General features: G+C 48.2%; 1 protein-coding gene across 37 annotated transcripts in view; it reads left to right on the forward strand.

Moving 5' to 3' along the window:
- Nucleotides 1-21,323, forward strand: part of SEMA5B (semaphorin 5B) — a 120,420-nt gene that overhangs the window by 92,550 nt on the left and 6,547 nt on the right. For 29 of the 37 annotated variants that reach the window (XR_013527592.1, XR_013527593.1, XM_078351955.1 and 26 more), the window contains 7 exons: nt 8,328-8,390; nt 8,771-8,869; nt 9,380-9,593; nt 10,704-10,989; nt 13,314-13,449; nt 14,626-14,833; nt 14,952-15,159. Coding sequence is in view for 35 of the 37 variants with exons in the window: in XM_078351955.1 (XP_078208081.1) it covers nt 8,328-8,390; nt 8,771-8,869; nt 9,380-9,593; nt 10,704-10,989; nt 13,314-13,449; nt 14,626-14,833; nt 14,952-15,159 (1,214 nt within the window). In the remaining 2 variants the exon portion in view is untranslated. The remainder of the gene's footprint in view (nt 1-8,327; nt 8,391-8,770; nt 8,870-9,379; nt 9,594-10,703; nt 10,990-13,313; nt 13,450-14,625; nt 14,834-14,951; nt 15,160-21,323) is intronic. The other 8 variants (XM_078351964.1, XM_078351965.1, XM_078351962.1 and 5 more) reach the window with 1 other exon arrangement.

Genomic DNA, 21,323 nt, shown 5'->3' on the forward strand with positions numbered 1-21,323 from the left:
CTCGTGAGCGACCTTTGCCAGAACAGTTCCACAGGACGACCTGGCTAGAGGCCTAATTGCAACAGATTTATGATCTTGGTTTGCCAGATATCCTGCAAGGCAGAAACGAGGACTGTTCTGCACATATGCATCAGGACGCATAATGGGGCTTTGTTCCGGCGTGGGCAGACATGGAGGGCAATGCCTGAGCTCTCTTCCAGTTTATCTCCACGTCTTCCAAGCTCAAATCTGGCAACCCTGGAGAGGTTTGAAGTTTAAACTCCACTGAGCAGTGGACTTAATGCTCCAAAGATGCGTTGACACTCAGCCATCGTCCCTGGCTCCCAAGTGTCCGTGGAAGTTGTTGAGTTCACACAGAGACGATCCACATCCCTGCATGTCACCTGCTCCCTCTCACAGCTTGAAAACCATGCAGCTACTCTTACTAGAGATGGCCATCCTGGAATTTCTGGGACAGCCCTTGTTTAAAGCACTCTGTGTTCCAGATTGATCAGACACATCTTCTCCACCCCTCCACAAAACTCCACTAAAGAGAGTGAGAAATTTTAAAGGGTGCACATTCACAACAGAGAGAATGAAAAACATATCAGTGAAGAAGAGATTACACATTCTAGGGCAATGGAAAGTGAATAGAGACCAGGCACGGTGGCTCACACATGTAAACCCAGCACTTTGGGAGGCCGAGGCAGGTGGATCACCTGAGGTCAGGAGCTCAAGACCAGCCTGGTCAACATGGTGAAACTCCATCTCTACAAAAATACAAAAATTAGCTGGGCATGGTGGTGGGTGCCTGCAATCTCAGCTACTCGGGAGGCTGAGGTGGGAGAATTGCTTGAACTTGGGAGGCGGAGGTTGCAGTGAGCAGAAATCACACCACTGCACCCCAGACTGGGCAACAGAGCAAGACTGTCTCATAAAAAAAAAAAAGTGAATAGCACAATCCTATTGACTTAGCAAAGCAGATTGGCTTGCAGAGGGGATGCAGTGGGCAGGCAGCTGACTCCTCAGAAGGGCCCCAAAACTGGGTGTCCCATACTGTGTGATGTGAGGATGAGGTACAAGGATAAAAGGGAGGATTGATTGAAATTCTCTAAATTAAAGGATTGGGACCCAGGTCTCCCATCCCATCCCAAACAGCAATCCCTTCTTCCATCTTCTCCCTTATTCCAATAAAGGAACGACTCTTTCCCTAAAGATTCAACAGGAAAGGCTCCATATTTAGGGACTCCTAAAGGGCACTGATGAGGTGTGATCAAGCGAAAGTCTACTTCCTCCTCCCACTCTTGCTCCCCAGCCCCCCAGGGAGGAGATGGGGGAGTCTTTGCTGGAAAAACTCAATAACTCCAGAGACCAGACTTTTAGAATATGATATAGAGGGTCTCCCAGTGAAAAAGGCTCCTCACTCAGCACTCTACGAGAAGCCCACCAGTCTATATGAGCCTTCCCATGCAGTTTGCAGTGAGCTGCTTAGTACTTTACTCTTAAACAAACATGCTTTTTTATCATGTAAAATGTTATACACACACAAAAGCAAAGAGAATCGTACATGAACCCCATGTACTCAATAGTAGCTTAAAACTTTTAACAATTATCAGCTCATGGACAATCATCTTTCATCTAAATACATCCCTTGAATTCCCTGTCCTGAAGCAAATCTCAGACATATTATAACATCCATAAATACTTCAGTATACATTTCTAAAAAAAATAGGGATTTTTTTTTATATGGGTCTGACTCTGTCACTAAGGCTAGTGACACAATCATTACTCACTGCAGCCTCTAATTCCTGGCCTCAAGCAGTCCTCCTTTGGGAGACCTCCATCTCAGCCTCCTAAAGTGCTGGGATTACAGGTGTGAGCCACCACACCAGGCTGGGATTCTTTTTTTATAAAAGTGGCCCGAAGTTAATAATTTCATATCACTAAATGCCCAGTTAATGTTTACATTTCCCTACTTGTCTTATAAAATTTTTAAATAATTTTGGTTATTTGAATCAGGATCCAAATATGCTGCAATTTGTTGATATGTCTCTTATGTCGCTTTAAAACAATGTTTCTTTCTGTGCCATTTTTTATTGAAGGAACATGGTCACTTGTCCTATAGAGTCTCCCACAGCCTGGGTTTGCTGATTGTAATGCAGGTGGCATGACTGAACATGTTGCTCTTTTCCCTGTATCACCTGTACATTGATTGTTAGAGCTAAAAACTTCATTCTATTTAGATTCTGATAAGATTGCTTCATAGGTGGTCTTGTGTCCTTTCTTTAGGAGATACACAGTGTCTGATTTTCTCTCTTTTGATATTAATAACCAATGATGATCGTTTTCTAGATCTCTTAATTCTTTAGGTATTACAATTGATTAGCTGAGCTACTTATACAAAAACAAACTTTTTGAGCCAGGAGCAGTGGCTCATGCCTGTCATCCCAGCACTTTGGGAGGCCGAGGTGGGCAGATCACCTGAGGTCAGGAGTTCGAGACCAGCCTGACCAACATAGTGAAAACCCATCTCTACTAAAAATAGAAAATTAGCTGGGCTTGGTAGCTCGCATCTGTAATCCCAGCTACTCAAGAGGCTGAGGCAGAAGAATCACTTGAACCTGGGAGGTGGAGGTTGCAGTGAGCTGAGATACACCATTGCACCTCAGCCTGAGTGCCAAGAGCGAAACTCCATCTCAAAAACAAACAAACAAACATTTCTTCTCATCTAATACAAGACGACCCAATGATGTAGTCATATAGGAAAGCCAGGATGAATATTTAATATTCCATCTTTATTTACCAGTTTTCAAATAATCAGCTGGTTTGCTAGTATCTTTCAATGGTGATCAATTATTCATCTTTTATTATTATGTTCACCACAGACACATAAATATAAACATTATTGATGTCTTTCAATCCATTGCAGTATCTTTAATGACTACCCCATCTTTCACCAGCGGGGGACCTCTTCATGTTGGCTCCCGGATCCTTTAGACCCACCCTAGTCATCTTTGATTACATCCTTGCTGTCTAATATGACAGAAAGTTTCAGCCTTACCTTGTGCATTTGCTGCCCCATATCTGGAATCAGCCATTTCTCCAAGAAGCCCTGGTCCCTTTCTGGGGGCAATGGTTAGTAATTTATTTTTAGGTATGAACAAACAGCCAGAAATCACCAGACATTTGAGGAAATCCTCTAAAGTGAAAGAGAAGGGCAAAACAAACAAATAGAATGAGAAACACTTTCAGGAACAGAAACAATCAGAGAAATAAAAACAATTTTTTCTGGCTGGGCAGGGTGGCTCACGCCTGTAATCCCAGCACTTCAGGAAGCCAAGATGAGGCCTGAGGTCAGGAGTTCAAGACCAGCCTGGCCAACATGGAGAAACCCCATTTCTACTAAAAATACAAAAAATTAGCTGGGTGTGGTGGTGTGTGCCTGTAATCTCAGCTACTCAGGAGGCTGAGGGAAGAGAATTGCTTGAACCTGGGAGGTGGAGGTTGCAGTGAGCAGAGATCATGCCACTGCACTCCAGCCTGGGCAACAGAGCAAAACTCTGTCTCAAAAAAAAAAAAAAAGTTCAATTAATGATAAGTAACCAATTAGTATCTTCTGAGATATAAAAAATATTTTGTTTATAAAACTATAAACTTAAAATATGGAAATTTAAAATGTAATCAGGAAACTAAAAATTGAATTGAAGAATTAGAAGATAATGTTGAAGAAAAACCTGTCAGAACAACAAAAAACAAGAAACGGAACATAGGAGAAAAATATCAGAAAACTAGAGGATCAGTGCACAAAGGCAACAGTGGACTGGAACATTAAGAGTTCCAAAAAGAGAACAGAGGAAAAGGTGAGGAAGAAATTAAGGATGAACTAACATAAGAAAATTTGCCAAAACAGAGGATGAGTCTTCAGTGCTAAGTGGTTGACTGAGTTCCCCAAAGAGACCTGTCCTAAGTCACATCACTGTGAAATTCAGGACACTGTTATTAAGGAGAGGATCCCAAAAGTTTCCAGAGCCTGAAGAAAATGAAAATGTCATCGCACTCCTCAATAGCAATGCTGGAACCTAGAAGACAATGGAGGAAAAAATGCCTTTAAAATTCCGAGTGAAAATTATTGTCAACCTAGAATTCAGTATCAAAACTACCAATGAAGTGTGAAGAGAGAATAAATCAGACACGCGAGAATTTGAAAAATTGATCTACCATGTTCCTTTTCCTAGGAAGATACTGGAGATGTGTTCTATCAAAATGAGTGAGTAAATCAAGAAAGAGGGAAATGTGGGATTCAGAAAGCAAGAGAGTAAAGAAGTTAAATCCCAGGCTAACAGGCAGGAGGCCTCAGCGGGTCCACTAGGCAGGAGGATGGAGGATGGGATGAGGAAGAGGATGGGAACTCACAGATTATCTGAATCACTTGTGCATGCAGTAAGAAAATCATATTGAGCTCAGGCATGGTGCTTACACCTATAATCCCGGCACTTTGGGAGGCCGAAGGGAGCAGATGACTTGAGACCAAGAGTACGAGACGAGTCTGGGCAACATAGCAAGACCCTGTGTGTACACATAATTTTAAAAACTAGCCGAGTGTGGTGGTGTGCACCTGTGTTCCCAGCTACTTGGAAAGCTGAAGCAAGAGGATCACCTGAGCCCAGTGTTAGGTTATGAAGGGAAGGTGAAGGTTAAAGAAAGACACATACACAGAAAGAGGGCAGCTCAACAGCAAATGCAGGCTTCATGTCCAGCATAAAACCTATGAAAGTGGGGAACTAGCCTAATGTCAGAGTCCACCGCTGCATGTAGGCTGAGGGTACTTATAGGTATGGGCAGGAGGGGTCTGGGCAGTATGGCTTGCTACTCGGAGGATATTGATAAGATGTTCCCATGATGAGGCAGTTCTGACCCTTGCTCCAGTGGGATGTCATCATGGTGTTCCTTGGACCTTTGTCCAGCGAGACATGAGAGGGATGTTTCTTTAGTTGGGCCTTTGTCTGCCTTGTGGTCAGGTGGTTAGGCAGGATGTTTCTCATGGCCCGAACCCCTGAAAAATGTTTCATTTTGACCCAAGTCTACAAAATAGTGGAGCTTAAAATGGTGCATTTTGGACTAACACCCTGGAGTTCGAGGCTGCAGTGAGCCATGATTGTGCCACTGCACTCTGGCCTGGGTGACAGAGCAAAAACTCATCTCTAAAAAAAAAAAATCATATTGAGAGGGCTGTGTAAGACCTGTTGAACATTTGGGGAAAATGGGTGATAAGTCTATGCAAAATAAGCAAATTAAGACAATTAAGACAATTATTCAGTCCAGGAAAAAAAAAAGTTGTTCAAAAAAAGAAACCTGATTATCAGATATGAATATTTCATCGATTCTCACATGTACATGTTTTCACATTTTAATGAGTCTGAAGTGGGGGTGTGTTTTTCAGTCAAAGGCATCTGACGGTCACTATCAGCCAGGTTCAGTCTTGATGTTGTCATGCCTGTGCAGGTACGAACTTAAGTCATTTTTGACATTTCAGTCCACAAACAATTTTAGGATCACGTGAGGAAGGAATGTGAGTCCTGGTGTGTCAGAAAACCTGTGGGCACCTTTTGGCATGGTACCCATTCTGTAAGCATCCAGACTTGCAGGATGAGGTCAACGGTATGGAAGAAAACGGTGGAGACCAGAGTGAAAAGCTCTTGAAGAATTATTGCAACACTGACACCTGGGTAGTTCAAAGAATGGTTCTCTAAACAGACAAACAACAAACCGAGCACTGACAACTCTAAAAAGTGATTCAGAAGAGATGAATGCTGAATTCAAAGGTTTAAGGATACCCAATTTTGCACAGTTTTTGTATGTACAAGATTGATCTATGATAAAAACATACATCTAAATAAGAGCACTTTCAATATGTTTACATTAAAATTTTAACTAATAAGAGCATTTGATTGGCAGCAATTTTCTTTCTCAGTGGTTCATATTACAAATTGATGGTGCCATACATTCAGTGAAATCTGGGGTACTAGCTGTAAATACCAATGTTGATTTTAATTAAAACTGTCATTATAATTGAAGGATGGGAAGACAGGAAATGTTATGTGTGCTTTGATGCGGGGAAAAATGGTGGTGGGTAAGTGGGAAAAATCTTCACCTCTGTAACAGGAATTTAAAAGATGAAGTCTAAGATTGATACATGCTTTTTAGAAATTGGTTTTTAAAAACACACCGAAAGCAACTAGAAGAGATGAAAGTGGTTGTTTTTGGGAAAAGAGGTGGGGTTTGGGAGGAGTGGGTCACTGGGGTTTTAATTAATAAATGTTAATCCTATTTAACTTTTTAGACTCTGTGCATCATTAATTTGATAAAAATAATTTTTAAATAAATAAATGGTCTCAAAAAAGCCAATCCGTGCTGTTATCTCTATAAATATATATACTCTTTTTCGGCCATATGGTGTAACTTTTGGTTAGAGAAATCTATTCACCGTGAGAGGCTGCAGGATGTAGCAAAAAGAGCTTAGTTCTGGTAGCAGTCGTCTGGATTTGCATCTTGAGTTCCTCGCTTACTAGCTGTGTGACCTTGGGCAAATTGCTCCACCTCTCTGGACTTTAGTCTTCTTCCCTGTGTTTCACTGGTTGTTGTGAGGATCGAAGAAAAGTGTGTCAAGCCCCTGGCACAGTGCCCGTCCCATTGTTGAGTTCAGCGGAACTTCCCCTCCTTTCACAGTGCAGCCCCCTCAGTGGGATCCTGCCTCCTCAGGAACAAGGCTGATCCCTTCAATGTGCTCCTCTGCTCAGACACTCCAGGACCCTTTGCTCATGCAGTCCTCCCAAAGCCACCCACCGCCCATGGCTTTTGGCCTGCATATCTGCAATGTTTGTGGCTCAGTCCTCTTTTCTGTCCCCAGGAACCCCGAGGTTTCTTGTATCTCCTCCTTTATATCAGGCTCAGCCTGGGAGCTGATGGGTTCTGCATATGACAGTGCTCAGTTGTTTCTGTCCCAATGAACACTGTGGCTCTGTGGACAGACTCGGGGTCCTTTGCTCTTCTCCAAGGTCTGGGAGACACAGAAGCCTGGGTTCCCAACTCGCCACTCAGCTCCTGAATCCCGGGTGTACAGGAATCAGCCTCCCTCTGCCTCACAAAGCAGCCATCACTGATGCAGGTTGGCTGTGTCCTGGAAAGCAGAGAGGCCTGCTGCTCGCTCTCCCGGCCTCTGCTCGTTCTGCCTTCCCTCCCACACTGCGGCCTCTGGAGCTCTGCAGGCAGTAACTTCATGGGTAGAAACAGCTTTCTTAGAAATTAAAAGCAGGTGGGCTCTTTTTCTTTCCTCCTCAATTGGATGAGAGAGGTGCCTGTTCAGGGCTCCCTCTCCCAGGACAGGTAGGCAGTTCGTGTTTATACATGTGACCCAGAAATATATAATGAGCCACACCAGGGCTGTTGACAGTGTTTGGATGTGGAGGGCATCATGCCTCCCTTCAGCTGCTGTTCAGAGAGAGTAGAGGCAGAATAGATGAGGGGAAGAAGAGATCCTGAGTTGAGGGCAGCCCTCTCCTAACGCCATGGGTATGTGAGAACGTGGTACTGTCCCACAGGTTGCCACATGAAAGCTGTGTCCCCACACACATGACCCCATGGCAGATCACGAGCGATGCTACCAGGGCAACCTGAAGGAAAGTGCAGATGGTGGGGTTAGGAGGGAGGAGAGCAATTAGGAAAGGGGAAGTCTCAGCCCTTGAGACTATGGGAACACATAGTCTTTGGCATCAGAAATGTGGACTCCAGTCCCTGCTTCACATGAAGTTCTGCATGATTTGCTTAGGTCACACAGAACCTTGGTTTCCCCATCTCTTAAGGAAAAAGCCTGGAGTTGTCGTTGGAAACTTAAATCTCCTGCATTCAGGGTTTGCCAAATCTTTTCTCCCTTCCTGCCTCCTGCTCATTTGAGGGCCATCTGGCACAGAATAGGCACATTTCCCACTCAGGGCCTGGGGTGATATTGAAGGTCCTTTGGCCACTTCCAGCTCGCTGGCTGACTCCTAGGACAGAGCTGCATGGGGATGATGAAAGCTACAGAAGCTGTACCTCCAGGCCTCCCCTTACCCAAGCAGGTGGGAGGGGTGTTGGGCTGACGGTCTCCACCTGTGAAAGGCCTCTGGGTAAGAAGATTGGGCAGCCCTTCCAGGTCCATGTGGATGTAGAGAGAAAAGCCCCCACCCTGCAGGCTGTCCCTCCTTCGCAGCTTCCTGTCCACTCCCAATACCGGCTGCTGCCTGCCCTGGTGGTGAGTGGTGGTGAACAGTACAGTCATGTGATATCTATGTGTTCCTGTGTTCCTCCCCCAGGCCACAGAGTGGGCCTCCAGCGAGGACACGCGACGCTCCTGCCAAAGCAAAGGGAAGACTGAGGTACGTGGTCTCGATGGTCCGGGGGCCCCACCCGGAGCTAGAAGGAGGTTTGTGGTTGTGGGGATGGAGGAGGCACTGTGCGGACATGACGTCCCCTGCTGGAGAGGCCTGGCCAGGATAAGCTGGGGCTCCTTGGGCAGGTGGGGACACTGCCCTGCAGCCAGTTGGTCCTGGGCATCTGAGTGAGCAGTGATGCAGAGAGATGGCCTTGATGGGAGGGGCATCCACAGACGTGACCTGGACATCAGGACAGGTGGATCTGGGGTCGAAGGGAGTGTCTGAGAATACCTGTTGACATCCATGACGCAGTGGTGTGAGGGTGAGACACCCAGCATCGCACCTGAAGAGTGTGCTGTCTGCTTCTTTCCTTCCTGCCTCAGGAGGAGTGTCAGAACTACGTGCGAGTCCTGATAGTCGCCGGCCGGAAGGTGTTCATGTGTGGGACCAATGCCTTTTCCCCCGTGTGCACCAGCAGACAGGTGAGTGGCTCAGGGTGGGGCAGGCTGAAGGGGGCACCATGCGGGGTTTCTCCTGTCCAGGCACGGCCTTGCAGGAGGGTTGCCAAATTTTGCAAACAAACAAACAAAACAAATATAAAAGGATGCCCAGTTAGATTTGGATTTCAGATAAACAATAAAGGATATCTTAGCATAAGCATGTTCCCTGAAGTATTTGGGATAAACTTATACTTAAAAATTACTCCCTGTTCATCTGAAATTTGAATTGAATTGAGCCTTCTGTATTTTGTTGATCAGCCTTACCTTGGAGGGTCCTGACCGGGGCTGGAGACAGATGGACCCACTGGGAGGACCTTTCCCTCCCTGAGGGAGGCTCCCTCAGAGGGACCATAGACTGGGTAGTGAGAGAACGCTGGAGGAGGGGAGGGGTCCGGAGAGAATGGGGCCCAGGAGGAAACAAAATTTTGATGGAAAGAACAGGCAGCACCAGGGCCTCAGGGAACAGTGTCCCCTTCTCCCCATTGTCCCCAGGTGGGGAACCTCAGCCGGATGATTGAGAAGATCAATGGTGTGGCCCGCTGCCCGTACGACCCACGCCACAACTCCACAGCTGTCATCTCCTCCCAGGGGGAGCTCTACGCGGCCACGGTCATAGACTTCTCAGGTCGGGACCCTGCCATCTACCGCAGCCTGGGCAGCGGGCCACCACTTCGCACTGCCCAGTATAACTCCAAGTGGCTCAATGGTAAGGAGCCCCCAGTGCCAGGGGTGGGGACTCACCTGGTTCTGATCCCGCCAGCCCACCCTGAGCTCCCCCATTCATTCTCCTTCCTGTCTAACCTCTGCAAGGGCTCCCACTTGCCTCATCAAGGAAGAGGTCCAGAGTAGGGCAGATGTTCATCCAAAGACCAGAGCATGCTGGAAATGGACCCCAGATGAAATCACAGATGGTGCTCTGAGGACCCAGAACAGATGGAGGGTGGGCTATTAGGGGAGAGTGAGATAATCAGGATTTGATTAGGAAAATAAGTTATGGATAAGAAGAAATTATGAGGCCAGGTGTAATGGCTCATGCCTGTAATCCCAACACTTTGGGAGGCTAAAGCAGGAAGATCTCTTGAGGCCAGGAGTTTGAGACCAGCCTGGGCAACATAGCAAGGTCCTATCTCTAAAAAAAGTAAAAAATAAATTAGCCTGGCATGGTGATGCACACCTGTATTCCCAGCTGCTCAGGAGACTGAGGTGATAGGATGCCTGGAGCCTAGGAGTCTGAGACTGCAGAAAGCTATGGTCACATCCCTGAACTGCAGCCTGGGCGAAAGGGCGAGAGCCTGCCTCAGGAAAGAGAGAGAGGTTATGGAAAGGGCCATATGAGTTTCCTAACCCTTGGGGTTGAACCCGTTTTCTCACTATTAGGTTACACAAAACCGATCCTGGTTTTTGCCATCAAAAGAAGTGGCAAAATTTTCAATTATTTTTGAACCAACCTAAATAGCTATGTGTCCTTGAGCAAGTACTTAACCCCTGTGTGCCACGATGTTGTTCTGTAATATGGGGATAATCATAGGATTTACCTCAGAGCTTATGTTCATCAGCTGGGTAAATCCCCGTGAAGTGCTTAGGATATTGTCTGGCACCCAGTGAGAGGTGGGTGGTAACACATGGTTAATATTATAGCTGCACTTGGTATTGGAGGTGGGAGTAGAGTTAGTTAGGGCCCCCAAGTCACTAAGCTTGCAGGGAGAGGATGTCAGGGTGCCCATCTGGGAAAACGGAAGCAGTTGAGTCCTCCCGACTCTGCCCTCTTCTTCCCTGCTGGCCTCCCCTGCCCCTTGTTCCTCTTCTGCCCACCCAGAGCCAAACTTCGTGGCAGCCTATGATATTGGGCTGTTTGCATACTTCTTCCTGCGGGAGAACGCAGTGGAGCATGACTGTGGACGCACCGTGTACTCTCGTGTGGCCCGCGTGTGCAAGAATGATGTGGGAGGCCGATTCCTGCTGGAGGACACATGGACCACATTCATGAAGGCCCGGCTCAACTGCTCCCGTCCAGGCGAGGTCCCCTTCTACTATAATGAGCTGCAGAGTGCCTTCCACTTGCCGGAGCAGGACCTCATCTACGGAGTTTTCACCACCAACGTGTGAGTCCTGCCCTCCACCAGCTCCTTCCCTGTGATGTCAGGAGCTGGCCTGGACTCACAGCCTGGTGGGCTTCATCTATAAAATGGGGGGACTGCTGTGCCTCCTGCCCAGGGTCATCTGAGGACTTTGTCTTACTGCTTCTAGAGTGATAGGCACGTGTTCTTGGCTGCTGGGAAGGGCAAGCCCCGGCCAGATATGAATAAAGCAAATGGATCTGGCTGAGGTTCCATGAAGGAGGAACATGCTGGTGATGAAGGTAGAAAAGCCTGCCTCTGATGAGAGGATGCAGCCATGTGGGACAGGGAGGCAGGCAGCAGTAGCCTCAAGGAGGCTCAACAGGGATTCCCCAAGGTCCCTTCCAACCTCAGGACTATGTGATTCTGCTCAATCTAACCAGCAATCTTCTGGTAATCCTGCCATCACCTCCCATCTAGATTGTGCTGGAAAACACAGGCTGGGAATGATAGTCCCTTTTGTTTCCTAGGTGTGAGGACAGGTAACCCTCACAGATAATGGGACCCTCCTCCCACCACCTTCTTCTGTGTAAGAGGCTAACCCAATCAGGTGACTTTCCTATAGACCAAGCTTGTCCAGCCCACGGCCTTCCCCCTAGCCTGTGGACTGCAGGTGGCCCTGGACAGCTTTGAATGAGGCCCAACATAAATTTGTAAACTTTCTTAAAACATTACGATTTTTTTTTTGCAATTTTTTTTTTAGCTCATCAGCTATTGTTAGTGTTTAGTGTATTTTATGTGTGGCCCAAGACAATTCTTATTCTTCCAATGTGGTCCAGGAAAGCCGAAAGATTGGATGCCCCAATATAGACAATGATGGATGGACGCACCGAGACCAAGGAAGGCACTGGCTGAACAGTGTTCTTCGTAGGAACATCAGAAACCTATGAGCCATGGAGTGGTGTTTGCTCACCTTGGGCCCCAGATAGCAGCCACTATATGAGGACCAGGCTAGCTATAGGAAGGACAGTGTGAGGGGGTGGACAGAGACGAGAGTCAGGAGTAGGTGGAGAGACATCAAAACTGATGCCATCAGTGTGGATTGTAAATAGTGTTTTTATTGCATGCCTTCTCCATGCAGGTGCTTGTCCTGCTAGGGGTGGGGTGTCAGGGAGCAAAAGCAGACATGACTCTGTCCTTAAAAGCTGAAGCGGGGTGATGGATATTAAACAACAAATTTTAATCGTGATAAATGCTATAAAGAGAAAGGGCAGTGTGCAGAAAAGTCTCTAACAGTATAAAGGAGTGGTGATCAGGGAAGGCTTCCTATAGGAAGTGACATCTATAGGATGAGGAGGAATAAACTAAGGAAGAGGAGCATTCCAGCCTGAGGGAACATGTGCAGAAGTTTGAGGTGGGAAGAAATGTTTCAGGAGCTGAGCAGAGATCAGTGTGGCAAGAGAGTTAAGGGTGAGGAAGAGAAAGATAGGAGAGGAGAGTGAAGGGGTAGGGCAGGGAGGATGTGTCCCAAAGGACATTGCAGACTGCTTTAAGGGTTTTAATCTTTATTCTAAGAGCAAGGAGAAATTATTCACAGGTTTGAAGCAGGCCAGCCACCAGCTCAGAGGTGCTTTTTGAAATGCTCACCACTCTGGCTGCCGTGTGAAAAATGGATTAGGAGACTAGACAGGCTGCAGGCAGGCCACCAAGAGAACAGCACAGCATTCGGGGGACTGAAGGGGGGCTGAACCCAGGCAGAGGTGGAGAGAAATGGACATATTTGGGAGGAGAACTAAATGCGAAGCATAGAACTAGAAACATTTGGTATGGTGGCATCTTCTCTGTGACCTGTTCATGCAAGATTCACGGAAACAATGCTTCTGTGACTGAAAGGGCCTCCTGAACTCAGGGTGTGGCAGGCTAGAGCATAAATCAGTGGTTTGGTAACCAGCTTTTGTAAATAAATAAATCAGAATGGAATAAAATATCAGAGTCTCACATATTTAGTAAGGGTAAGTTCATAAAACTTCATTATGGATGTGTGCAGACTATACTGAGTTGTAGGGTAAAATATATCTCTTACCGTGGGCCTGAGACACAATGTTTGAAAGCCACTGAATTTCAACCTCCTGCTGGATAAGGGAGGGAGGAAGGTAGTAGCACAGGAGGATTCACCAGTGGGTCATTCCCAGGGGGTTTGCAGAGTGTGAGGACCACTTCTCCTTTTGAGATACCCCTGTGGTGCGCCAGACTCATCATAGATGCTTACAGAGCCTTGGGGATTGGATATGACAGCTGGCTGTGGGGTGTCTGAGGAGGGTGCCAGGTCTTACAGGAAGAGTCTTGTCCCAACACCTCTTGTCTTTCAGAAACAGCATCGCGGCATCTGCTGTCTGCGCCTTCAATCTCAGTGCCATCTCCCAGGCTTTCAATGGCCCGTTTCGCTACCAGGAGAATCCCAGGGCTGCCTGGCTTCCCATCGCCAACCCCATCCCCAATTTCCAGGTACAGAATTTTCCTGACTTCACACACTGCCTTCCCCCCAGACTACCAGCCACAAGCTGATTCCCAACTGCTTAGCACAGACAGACACCAGACCTGTCCCTGCCAGTCCATGCCCATTGCTGGGGTTCACAATGGTTTCCTGAGGGTATTAGCCTCTGTAACTGTGAGGGAGAAGGGGAGAGTGGGTGAGTGGCAGTGCAAGGGAGCATGCTCAGAGCCATCTCTAAATGTGAGCCCACACCTCCAGGGAGGCAGGGTAGTGGGACCTCAGCTCTCCACGGTGTAGAGGACCACAGAGGCACTACACACACTGTCTGGCTGGAATTTGAGGATGTTAACTGGAACTTTCTCACAATGTGTTCAACATGGGTACTAATTCCTGGAAGTGGTCAGTGCTAGGAATGGTCAGTGCGTGGTCAGGGCCCAGCCATGGGTAGTAGGAGCATCCCCCATCCTACAACGGAGAAGGGGAAAGAACGAGGGGGCAGAGGAGGTTGCTGATGGTTGATTTTCATGTTCACCCAGTCTCCTACCCAGGAGGTGGGATGCAGGTGGGAAAGACCTCAAGCTTTGCAGTCCTACCATCCTGACTCAGATCTAGCCTGTCTCTATGTGACCTTGGATAAAAAAGTCAGCCAACCTCCTTCAGTTTCTTTTTCCTTATTTGGAACTAGGGATAACACCATAAGAGATAACACCTCACAATCACGTGGGAAGGTTCATAAGCCTGGAATGTAGGAGATGCTCAGTAAAAGGTGGTTGGCTTCCACCTTCGGTTTAGAAATCATAAGAACTTTGAGCTGGTAGGGACACAGGAGAGGGACAGCAGGGCTTGGCCCAAGGTAGGAGAGGGGTACCTGCAGCAACAGCATAAAAATCACCGGAAGCTCATCCACACTCATATTATCCATTTTTAGGCAGGCCTGTCCCCTTTGCTCTCCCCTCTCCTCTTCCCCAACCCTGGCAGGATCCTCCTTCCCCATCTCCCCAGCCTCCTGTTTTTAGTTCCCAAAGAAGAGACATCCCACCCTGGAAAGGGTGCAGGATGCCCAGCAGGGATGCTGGGGGTGGGGGATGCTGGAGAATCAGCTTCAGTGGCTGTGGGCAACTGGGTTGCCAGGAGGAGGGAGCTGTCCGGGGATCGCGGCAGGCATGTAACCCAGCTCCCTGCGGCAGTGTGGCACCCTGCCTGAGACCGGTCCCAACGAGAACCTGACGGAGCGCAGCCTGCAGGACGCGCAGCGCCTCTTCCTGATGAGCGAGGCCGTGCAGCCGGTGACACCCGAGCCCTGTGTCACCCAGGACAGCGTACGCTTCTCACACCTCGTGGTGGACCTAGTGCAGGCCAAGGACACGCTCTACCACGTGCTCTACATTGGCACCGGTAAGCCGGCCCGGCCCAGCCTGGACTCCAGGTGGGGGGTAGGTTGAGGGACGGGGACGGGGCTGCAAGCTTCCGGGGCCTTCAAGGCCACCTTGGTCTGGCTCCCCCTCTCCCCCAGAGTCGGGCACCATCCTGAAGGCGCTGTCCACGGCAAGCCGCAATCTCCGCGGCTGCTACCTGGAAGAGCTGCACGTGCTACCCCCCGGACGCCGCGAGCCCCTGCGCAGCTTGCGCATCCTGCACAGCGCCCGCGCGCTCTTCGTGGGGCTGAGCGACGGCGTCCTGCGAGTCCCACTGGAGAGGTGCGCCGCCTACCGCAGCCAGGGGTAAGCCGGGACGGGGCTGCTCCCGAGGCCCGCCCTGCCAAGCACATTGCGCAGATGGCGCTTAAGAGGCGGGGCTTTGGACCTGGGAGACCTGAGGTCGGTCCCCGCAGTCTCCACTAGTGAGTCTTAGGACGAGTCATTCGACCTTTCTGAACCTTGGTTTTCCCTCGTAAAACATCTTGCAAGTTTTTTCTGAGGTTTAATTGTGATAATCTCCATAAAGCAAGCACTCATCAGTACCTGGGGGAAGGGTGTGCTTAGCCAATTTTGGTGGGTGGCTGTTATCCCTGCTGTCAGCCGCATAGCTAGGGCCAGTCAACCGTCTCTAGCCCAGCTGATTTATTCTCAGTCGCTTCAGCACAGAAAGGTCTTTATCTTTATCTTTGAAGCCACAGCACCCATTGCCCAGGTGCAGACGGAGATGATGCTTTGAGTCAGCCCCACGTTTCTGCTCCCACGTTTTGCTTCCTTGGAAGAGGTAGAGAGGGCTGCTGCAGGTGGGGCAGTGGTGAGGCGCCACGTGAAGGAGTTGCCCTGGCTTCCCACAGCTTCTGCTTGGTTCTCCAGCCCATGGCTTCATGTATGTGGACGCAGATTTGACAACTGTGGCACCAGTTTTTAAGGGGGAAACCAAAGCCTATTCGAAAGCCAAATGGAAATGTAGCCCAGATTCCTACCACCGGAGGCTCTCACAGGCTGCATCACCTCATTTTCATTATAATCAGAAGCTGGCATCGCCACAACCACACGAGCTTCTGTGGCCTTTGCAACCGAGAGTTTTGGCTGTGCCATCTGTCCTCAAGATTTAGAAGGCAAATGGTATCCATGATACAGGGCTGTTCTTCAGCTCCAGCTCCAGTGGGGCGTGCTAGGAGCCAGGCAGAGGCCTGTGAGGCTGGGAGGAGCTGGATGATCTTGGAGAGGCAGCCGAGGAGGGGGAGCATCAGGGCCAACTCTCCAGCTCCCTTCAGCCCCAACACAGGGCTCCATCAGTGAGATACCACACACTTACTAAGCCCTACCATGTTCAGAGCACTTTGTAAGACTGCTGGTGTGAGAGGAGGCAAGAGAAATGGCCCCAAACACTGACTTCCCTCACACCTCCAGATGTCTAGGTGGGACGAGAACCTCGGCCTATATCAGGCATGTGGGGAGAGATGGTGGGATGTGGTGGGAAGGATTCACCTGGTGGAACTAGACACACCTGGGTCTCCATCTCAGCTCCAGCATCTACCAACTGTATAATCTTGAACGACCGAATCATTTTGAGCTTTGGCTCTCTCATCAGAAAAACAGGGAGACATCTGATGGAGCAAATGATGTTTAACGTAGGTAGAGTCGTAAAGATTGGGACTAGTATTCGTAAAGTGCCCAGTCCAGCGAATCACATGGTATCTTTAGTACTTTTTATCTCCTCAAATGCGTTTAGGAGCCCTCAAGCTTCCTAGGCCCTCTGGAGTCTCATTGAATATAGACAGTATAGCTTGGCAGTGAATCACAGGCTTTCACATATGGCTTGTTCTCCAAGAGATTGTAAATCCTTAAAGCCAAACCCAGTGTCCCAGTAATCTTTACACTCCACCAGGGAGCTCCGCCTAGCCCAAGGCACAAAGTGGCCTTCCACACATGACTGATCCTTCAGTTGACTGATGGTTTGGCTTAAGAGGAGTTTGGTGCAGGAAAAACATGGGGAATGGGACCAGAAACTGGATTGAGCCCAGCTGGCAAGGTCAAAGGAGGATTCTGACTTGAATCCTGTGGCTGTGGGCACTTAAGTGATCCCAGAGCAGTGGAGTAGAGTCATGGGCAGTGTGAAGAGATCAATCAGACAGTGGTGAACAGGATTGTCACACAGCAGGTGGATGGTCCAGGTGGGCTAGTATGGCTCTAAGCCAGATCTGAAGGAACGGGGCCTGCAGTGGACAGGAGGAAGGAAAGGGACTGGGACATTTAACCACTCACGCGTTCTACAGAGGGAGGGCTTGGGGGGGTTGTGTAGTGTGCCCACTTCACTCTTATCATGGAGCAAGGCAGAAATAGGTCAGTTTGGAGTTTGGTGCTTTCATTCTATTTTGTTTCTTCACTTTGGGATAGGGAGGAGCCCTTGGTGTGTACAGTGAAAACTTTGCTAAAAAACGATAGGTAAATCCAAAAAGTATGAAATGCAAGGTCACGGCTGGGTGTGGTGGCTCATGCCTGTAATCCCAGCACTTAGGGAGCCCAAGGCAGGCGGATCACCTGAGGTTGGGAGTTCAAGACCAGCCTGACCAATACGGAGAAACCACGTCACTACCAAAAATACAAAATTAGTTGGGCGTGGTGGTGCATGCCTGTAATCCCAGCTACTCAGGAGGCTGAGGCAGGAGAATCCCTCGAACCCAGGAGGCAGAGGTTGCAGTGAGCAGAAATCGCGCCATTGCACTCCAGCTTGGGTATTAAGAGCAAAACTCTGTCTCAAAGAAAAAAATGCAAGGTCACATTATCACAAGATTAGTAAAATGGCTAGAACAAGTACACACAGTCGCCAAGATGTGCACTCCAGGAGTCCGGGAGCCAGCCGCCACAATATATTAGCACTTGCACTATTGTGGCGTGTGTTGTTGCAGGGTTTTACTGTGTCCTAGGATAGACATTTCATGCTGTTTTCCTCATTCCTTCCAAAACTGGCAGAAAGATGGGGGTGGGTAAGCAGAGGCCTCTTCAGGACCCCTCCTCTGCTCAGGATCTGGGGCCTCATCTCCCACTGCCTCTTTTCACTCAGGAGAATCTCAGCCCCACAGGGCACCACCAAGACCTGACCTGGCCTGGCTAGAGAGAGACCATAAGGAGGAGCCTGGGGGATAAACTAGTGACTGGCTCTGCAAAGCAGGTGTTTTATGCATGAACCACCCCTTTCCTCCATCCAGCATGCCTTTCACCCTGCCTTTGAGAGAGGTCCTCTACCCCATCTCATTCACAGATCTCCCCTGGCTGCCTCATGAGCGAAGGGGAGGCCCACTCTCAACTATTTTTTGCTCACAAGCTCCAGAAATACCTTTTCCACCCTGGACAGCTCCCACTGTGAGACTACTGCGCCACAGTGCTGGAATCTGCCTGCCTGCAACTTCTACCATCCATCTCTGTCCCGCCTCCGAGCCCATGGAATGAACCTGTTCCTTTTAGTAATGGCTGCTTGAGACACTGCAGTTAAAAAAAAAAGGAAAAAGAGAGGCATGTTGATATATTATTGGTCTGATGGCTCCTTTATGAAAAGATTCTAAACTGCCACCATTTCTACAGTCAGAGACACACTTTAAGTCTCTGATCCTTGGAGCTTTCATTTTTCTTAAGAGTGTTCCCTGCTCTGTAAGCTTTGAAGTGGCCTTTGGCCAAAAGCAGAAAATGTGGTTCCACTTGAGCCAAGGAGGCAGCTATCCCTTTTATTCATGAGAAGAGAGCTCGGGCACTGGCCCCAAGAAGTCTCAAGGGTCCCCTCAGGCTGCCAGGGAAGGGGAAGGGCAGGCGTGTCTATGGAGAATCTGGTATCCTCTTTCTTCTCTGGGACTTAATTGAGAGCAGGGGGAGCTGAAGAGATGAGAGGGCCTGGAGAAAGGAGGCTGGAGCCAGCATCTACTCCACGTTTTTCTTCTTTCCTATTCTGCCATGTCTTCTGGAAAGAAAGACACTCATCCCTTGGCTTGGGAATCTTGTTAAAAGTGGCGCCTGGCACAGCATTTCTCAAACATGGTTACTCAGCTGAGTTACCTGAGGGGTATGTAGAAGATTTCAGTGCCGGGGCCTATTTCAGTCCAAAAAGTCCAAATATAAGGGTGGGTAGGCTTTTTGTTTGGTTTGCTTAAGCCTTTTAAAGGATGCCCAGGAGATCCTAATTTGCAGGCAATACTGGAAACTCCTGCTGTAGAACTGGTTAGGCTCTAGATGTAAGAAGGAGCAAGAAGCAAACTACATTTCTCTAGAATCTTCTGCATTTGTCTTATATAAGCTGATTCAGGTTTTTTGCTCTTACCCATTTTCTCTGCTGGCAGATATTTGTTTTTAATGGATAGAATATTATTTATTATTACTGGTTACTAGCTATGGCTAATTCTTTTTTTTCCAATTAAATTATGTCACTTATAAATGCCACATCAGCTGCCTCTAGAGGTTGACACCCCTTTTTGAGGGCTGAAGGAAATAAATTCAGGAATGGACTTTGCTGAGTTCTGATTGGTTGAATTTGCTAGCAGTCTTCTTGATCCCAATGTCAGCCAGTAAGCAGAGTCTCGAAACCAGTTTGCTGGGACTACTGTGTACATGTGTTGCATGTAGTCCTTGCAATGTCCAGTTTGATGGATTCCGCTGATAAAATAACCTCAAATCAAACCATCGACCCCAGAGGAAAATATGACCACACTTGTCTTGTACAATTTACCCAAATTGTCCTTAAGTGAATAAACTAGAAACAGATTCCCGAGCAACAGTTGAGTATTCTGGATTCCTGCGTGGGCCAGAGTGTGCTTACCAGGCTCCCATGAGTGCCTCACTTATATGAGGCCGTGGTTTGCCCTGAGCAGTGGACAGTACTATCTTCTTCACCCTTCTTTGGTGACAAGGAGAAGCCCCACCCTCTTCTTTGTATAATTTCTCACATAACCTCATTTTTCTCTGGGGCCTGACATCTATTGAACTCATTGAAAGTTAAGAATTCACCTGATAGGTGAATTCTTAACTCTCCTTGAAGCTTCAAGAGATAAGAACAATTCTACCCTGGAGACACCAAAAGTTGCAACTCTTGGCTTTTTTTTTTTTTTTTTTTTTTTTTTTGGTGTATCTCTTTAGCCCCAGGCATCTTTGGCCCCTTTGTCCAATGGGAAGATCCCTCTGCAAACTCACAGAATGGTGTGAACACCTCATCAGGCTCCATTTTCTTTGCAGCCCAGTACCTCCTTCTTTAAAGCCTTTTCTGTTTTCCAACCTCCAATTTCTGAGCCCCTGCCCAGTGCTCTCTCCAGACCCTCTCCAGCAGACTGTCTCAGAAGGGGGCGGAAGCTGGGGACAGGAGCCAGAGGGATCCAGGTGTGCCTCAGGATTGGCAGTGGGCTGAGTGTTGAAGGGACCCTCCTTCTGGCACCTGGGTTGGATACTCTCTGTATTCAGCAATGGATGGCAAAGCCTGATTCCGTAATCCCCATAGACTTCTTCTCCCCTTGGAAGTCCTACTAGCAGAGATTAGATTTTTCTGTTAAAAAATTACGCGAGTAAATCAAAAGGAGAAAAGGAGCTCTAGACTATGAGAAGTGGAGACATTTGGCGCATGCATCATTGTGTGAACCAGTATCATTTTTGGGGCCACTGCAGAGAGACCAGCCCTCAGGCTTCAGGAACCGGGAACTGGGATGTGACCTGCAGCTTGAGCTCATTCTCATGATGCTAAAGCACTGGATTGTGATTCCTACCACGAAGCAGCACAAGCATGTGGGTGCCCCAGGTGACCATGGACAGCACCCAGGTGTCTGCTGATCTTGTGCTGTATTTTGAGGGATGGGCTCATATTCACTGTGTGAAATCTGACAGCCTCCCGTGGGAAGCAAAAGTGTGAGGGGGAAAGCATGGTTGGAAATCTCGGATCTGGGCCCAGCTCCACCTCATATGATCTGTGTGATATCGGGAAAACTCCTTCTCCCCTCACCTTTGTACAATGAAAAGGTTGTGTAGTGGATCCCAGTGGTTCTCACTCAGGGAGCTCTTATACACTGCTTCACCCCCAGAGAGTGTTGATTGGGGTGGGCTGGGATATTGTTAATGCTTTCAAAAGCTCCTCAGGTGATTCTAATGTGCAGCCAGAGTTGAAAACGGCTGGACCAAACCATCTGTAAGGCTTTTTCCATTTCTAATGTTTTATGACTATGATCATAGCATGTGTCAGGGAGGTACTACCTCTTTGGGTTTCTGTTAACTACATCTGCTCCTGTGGCTGTGGGTGAGGAGTATGGGGTACCCATACTTGGGGAAAGCACTGCCGTCTCTGTTAAATGTGCAGTCTCTGGAGGATGAGAGTTTGAGTCCTGGGTCAGGTCTCTGGGTTTCTCCCAGATAACATCGGGATAATAACAGTGCCTACGTCATTGGAGTGCTGGATTTAAATTAAGTCATGCTTTTAAAGTGCTTAAAATGATGCCCTACAC

The sequence above is a fragment of the Callithrix jacchus genome, chromosome 15, assembly GCF_049354715.1.
Source record: "Callithrix jacchus isolate 240 chromosome 15, calJac240_pri, whole genome shotgun sequence".
NCBI lineage: Eukaryota > Metazoa > Chordata > Mammalia > Primates > Cebidae > Callithrix > Callithrix jacchus.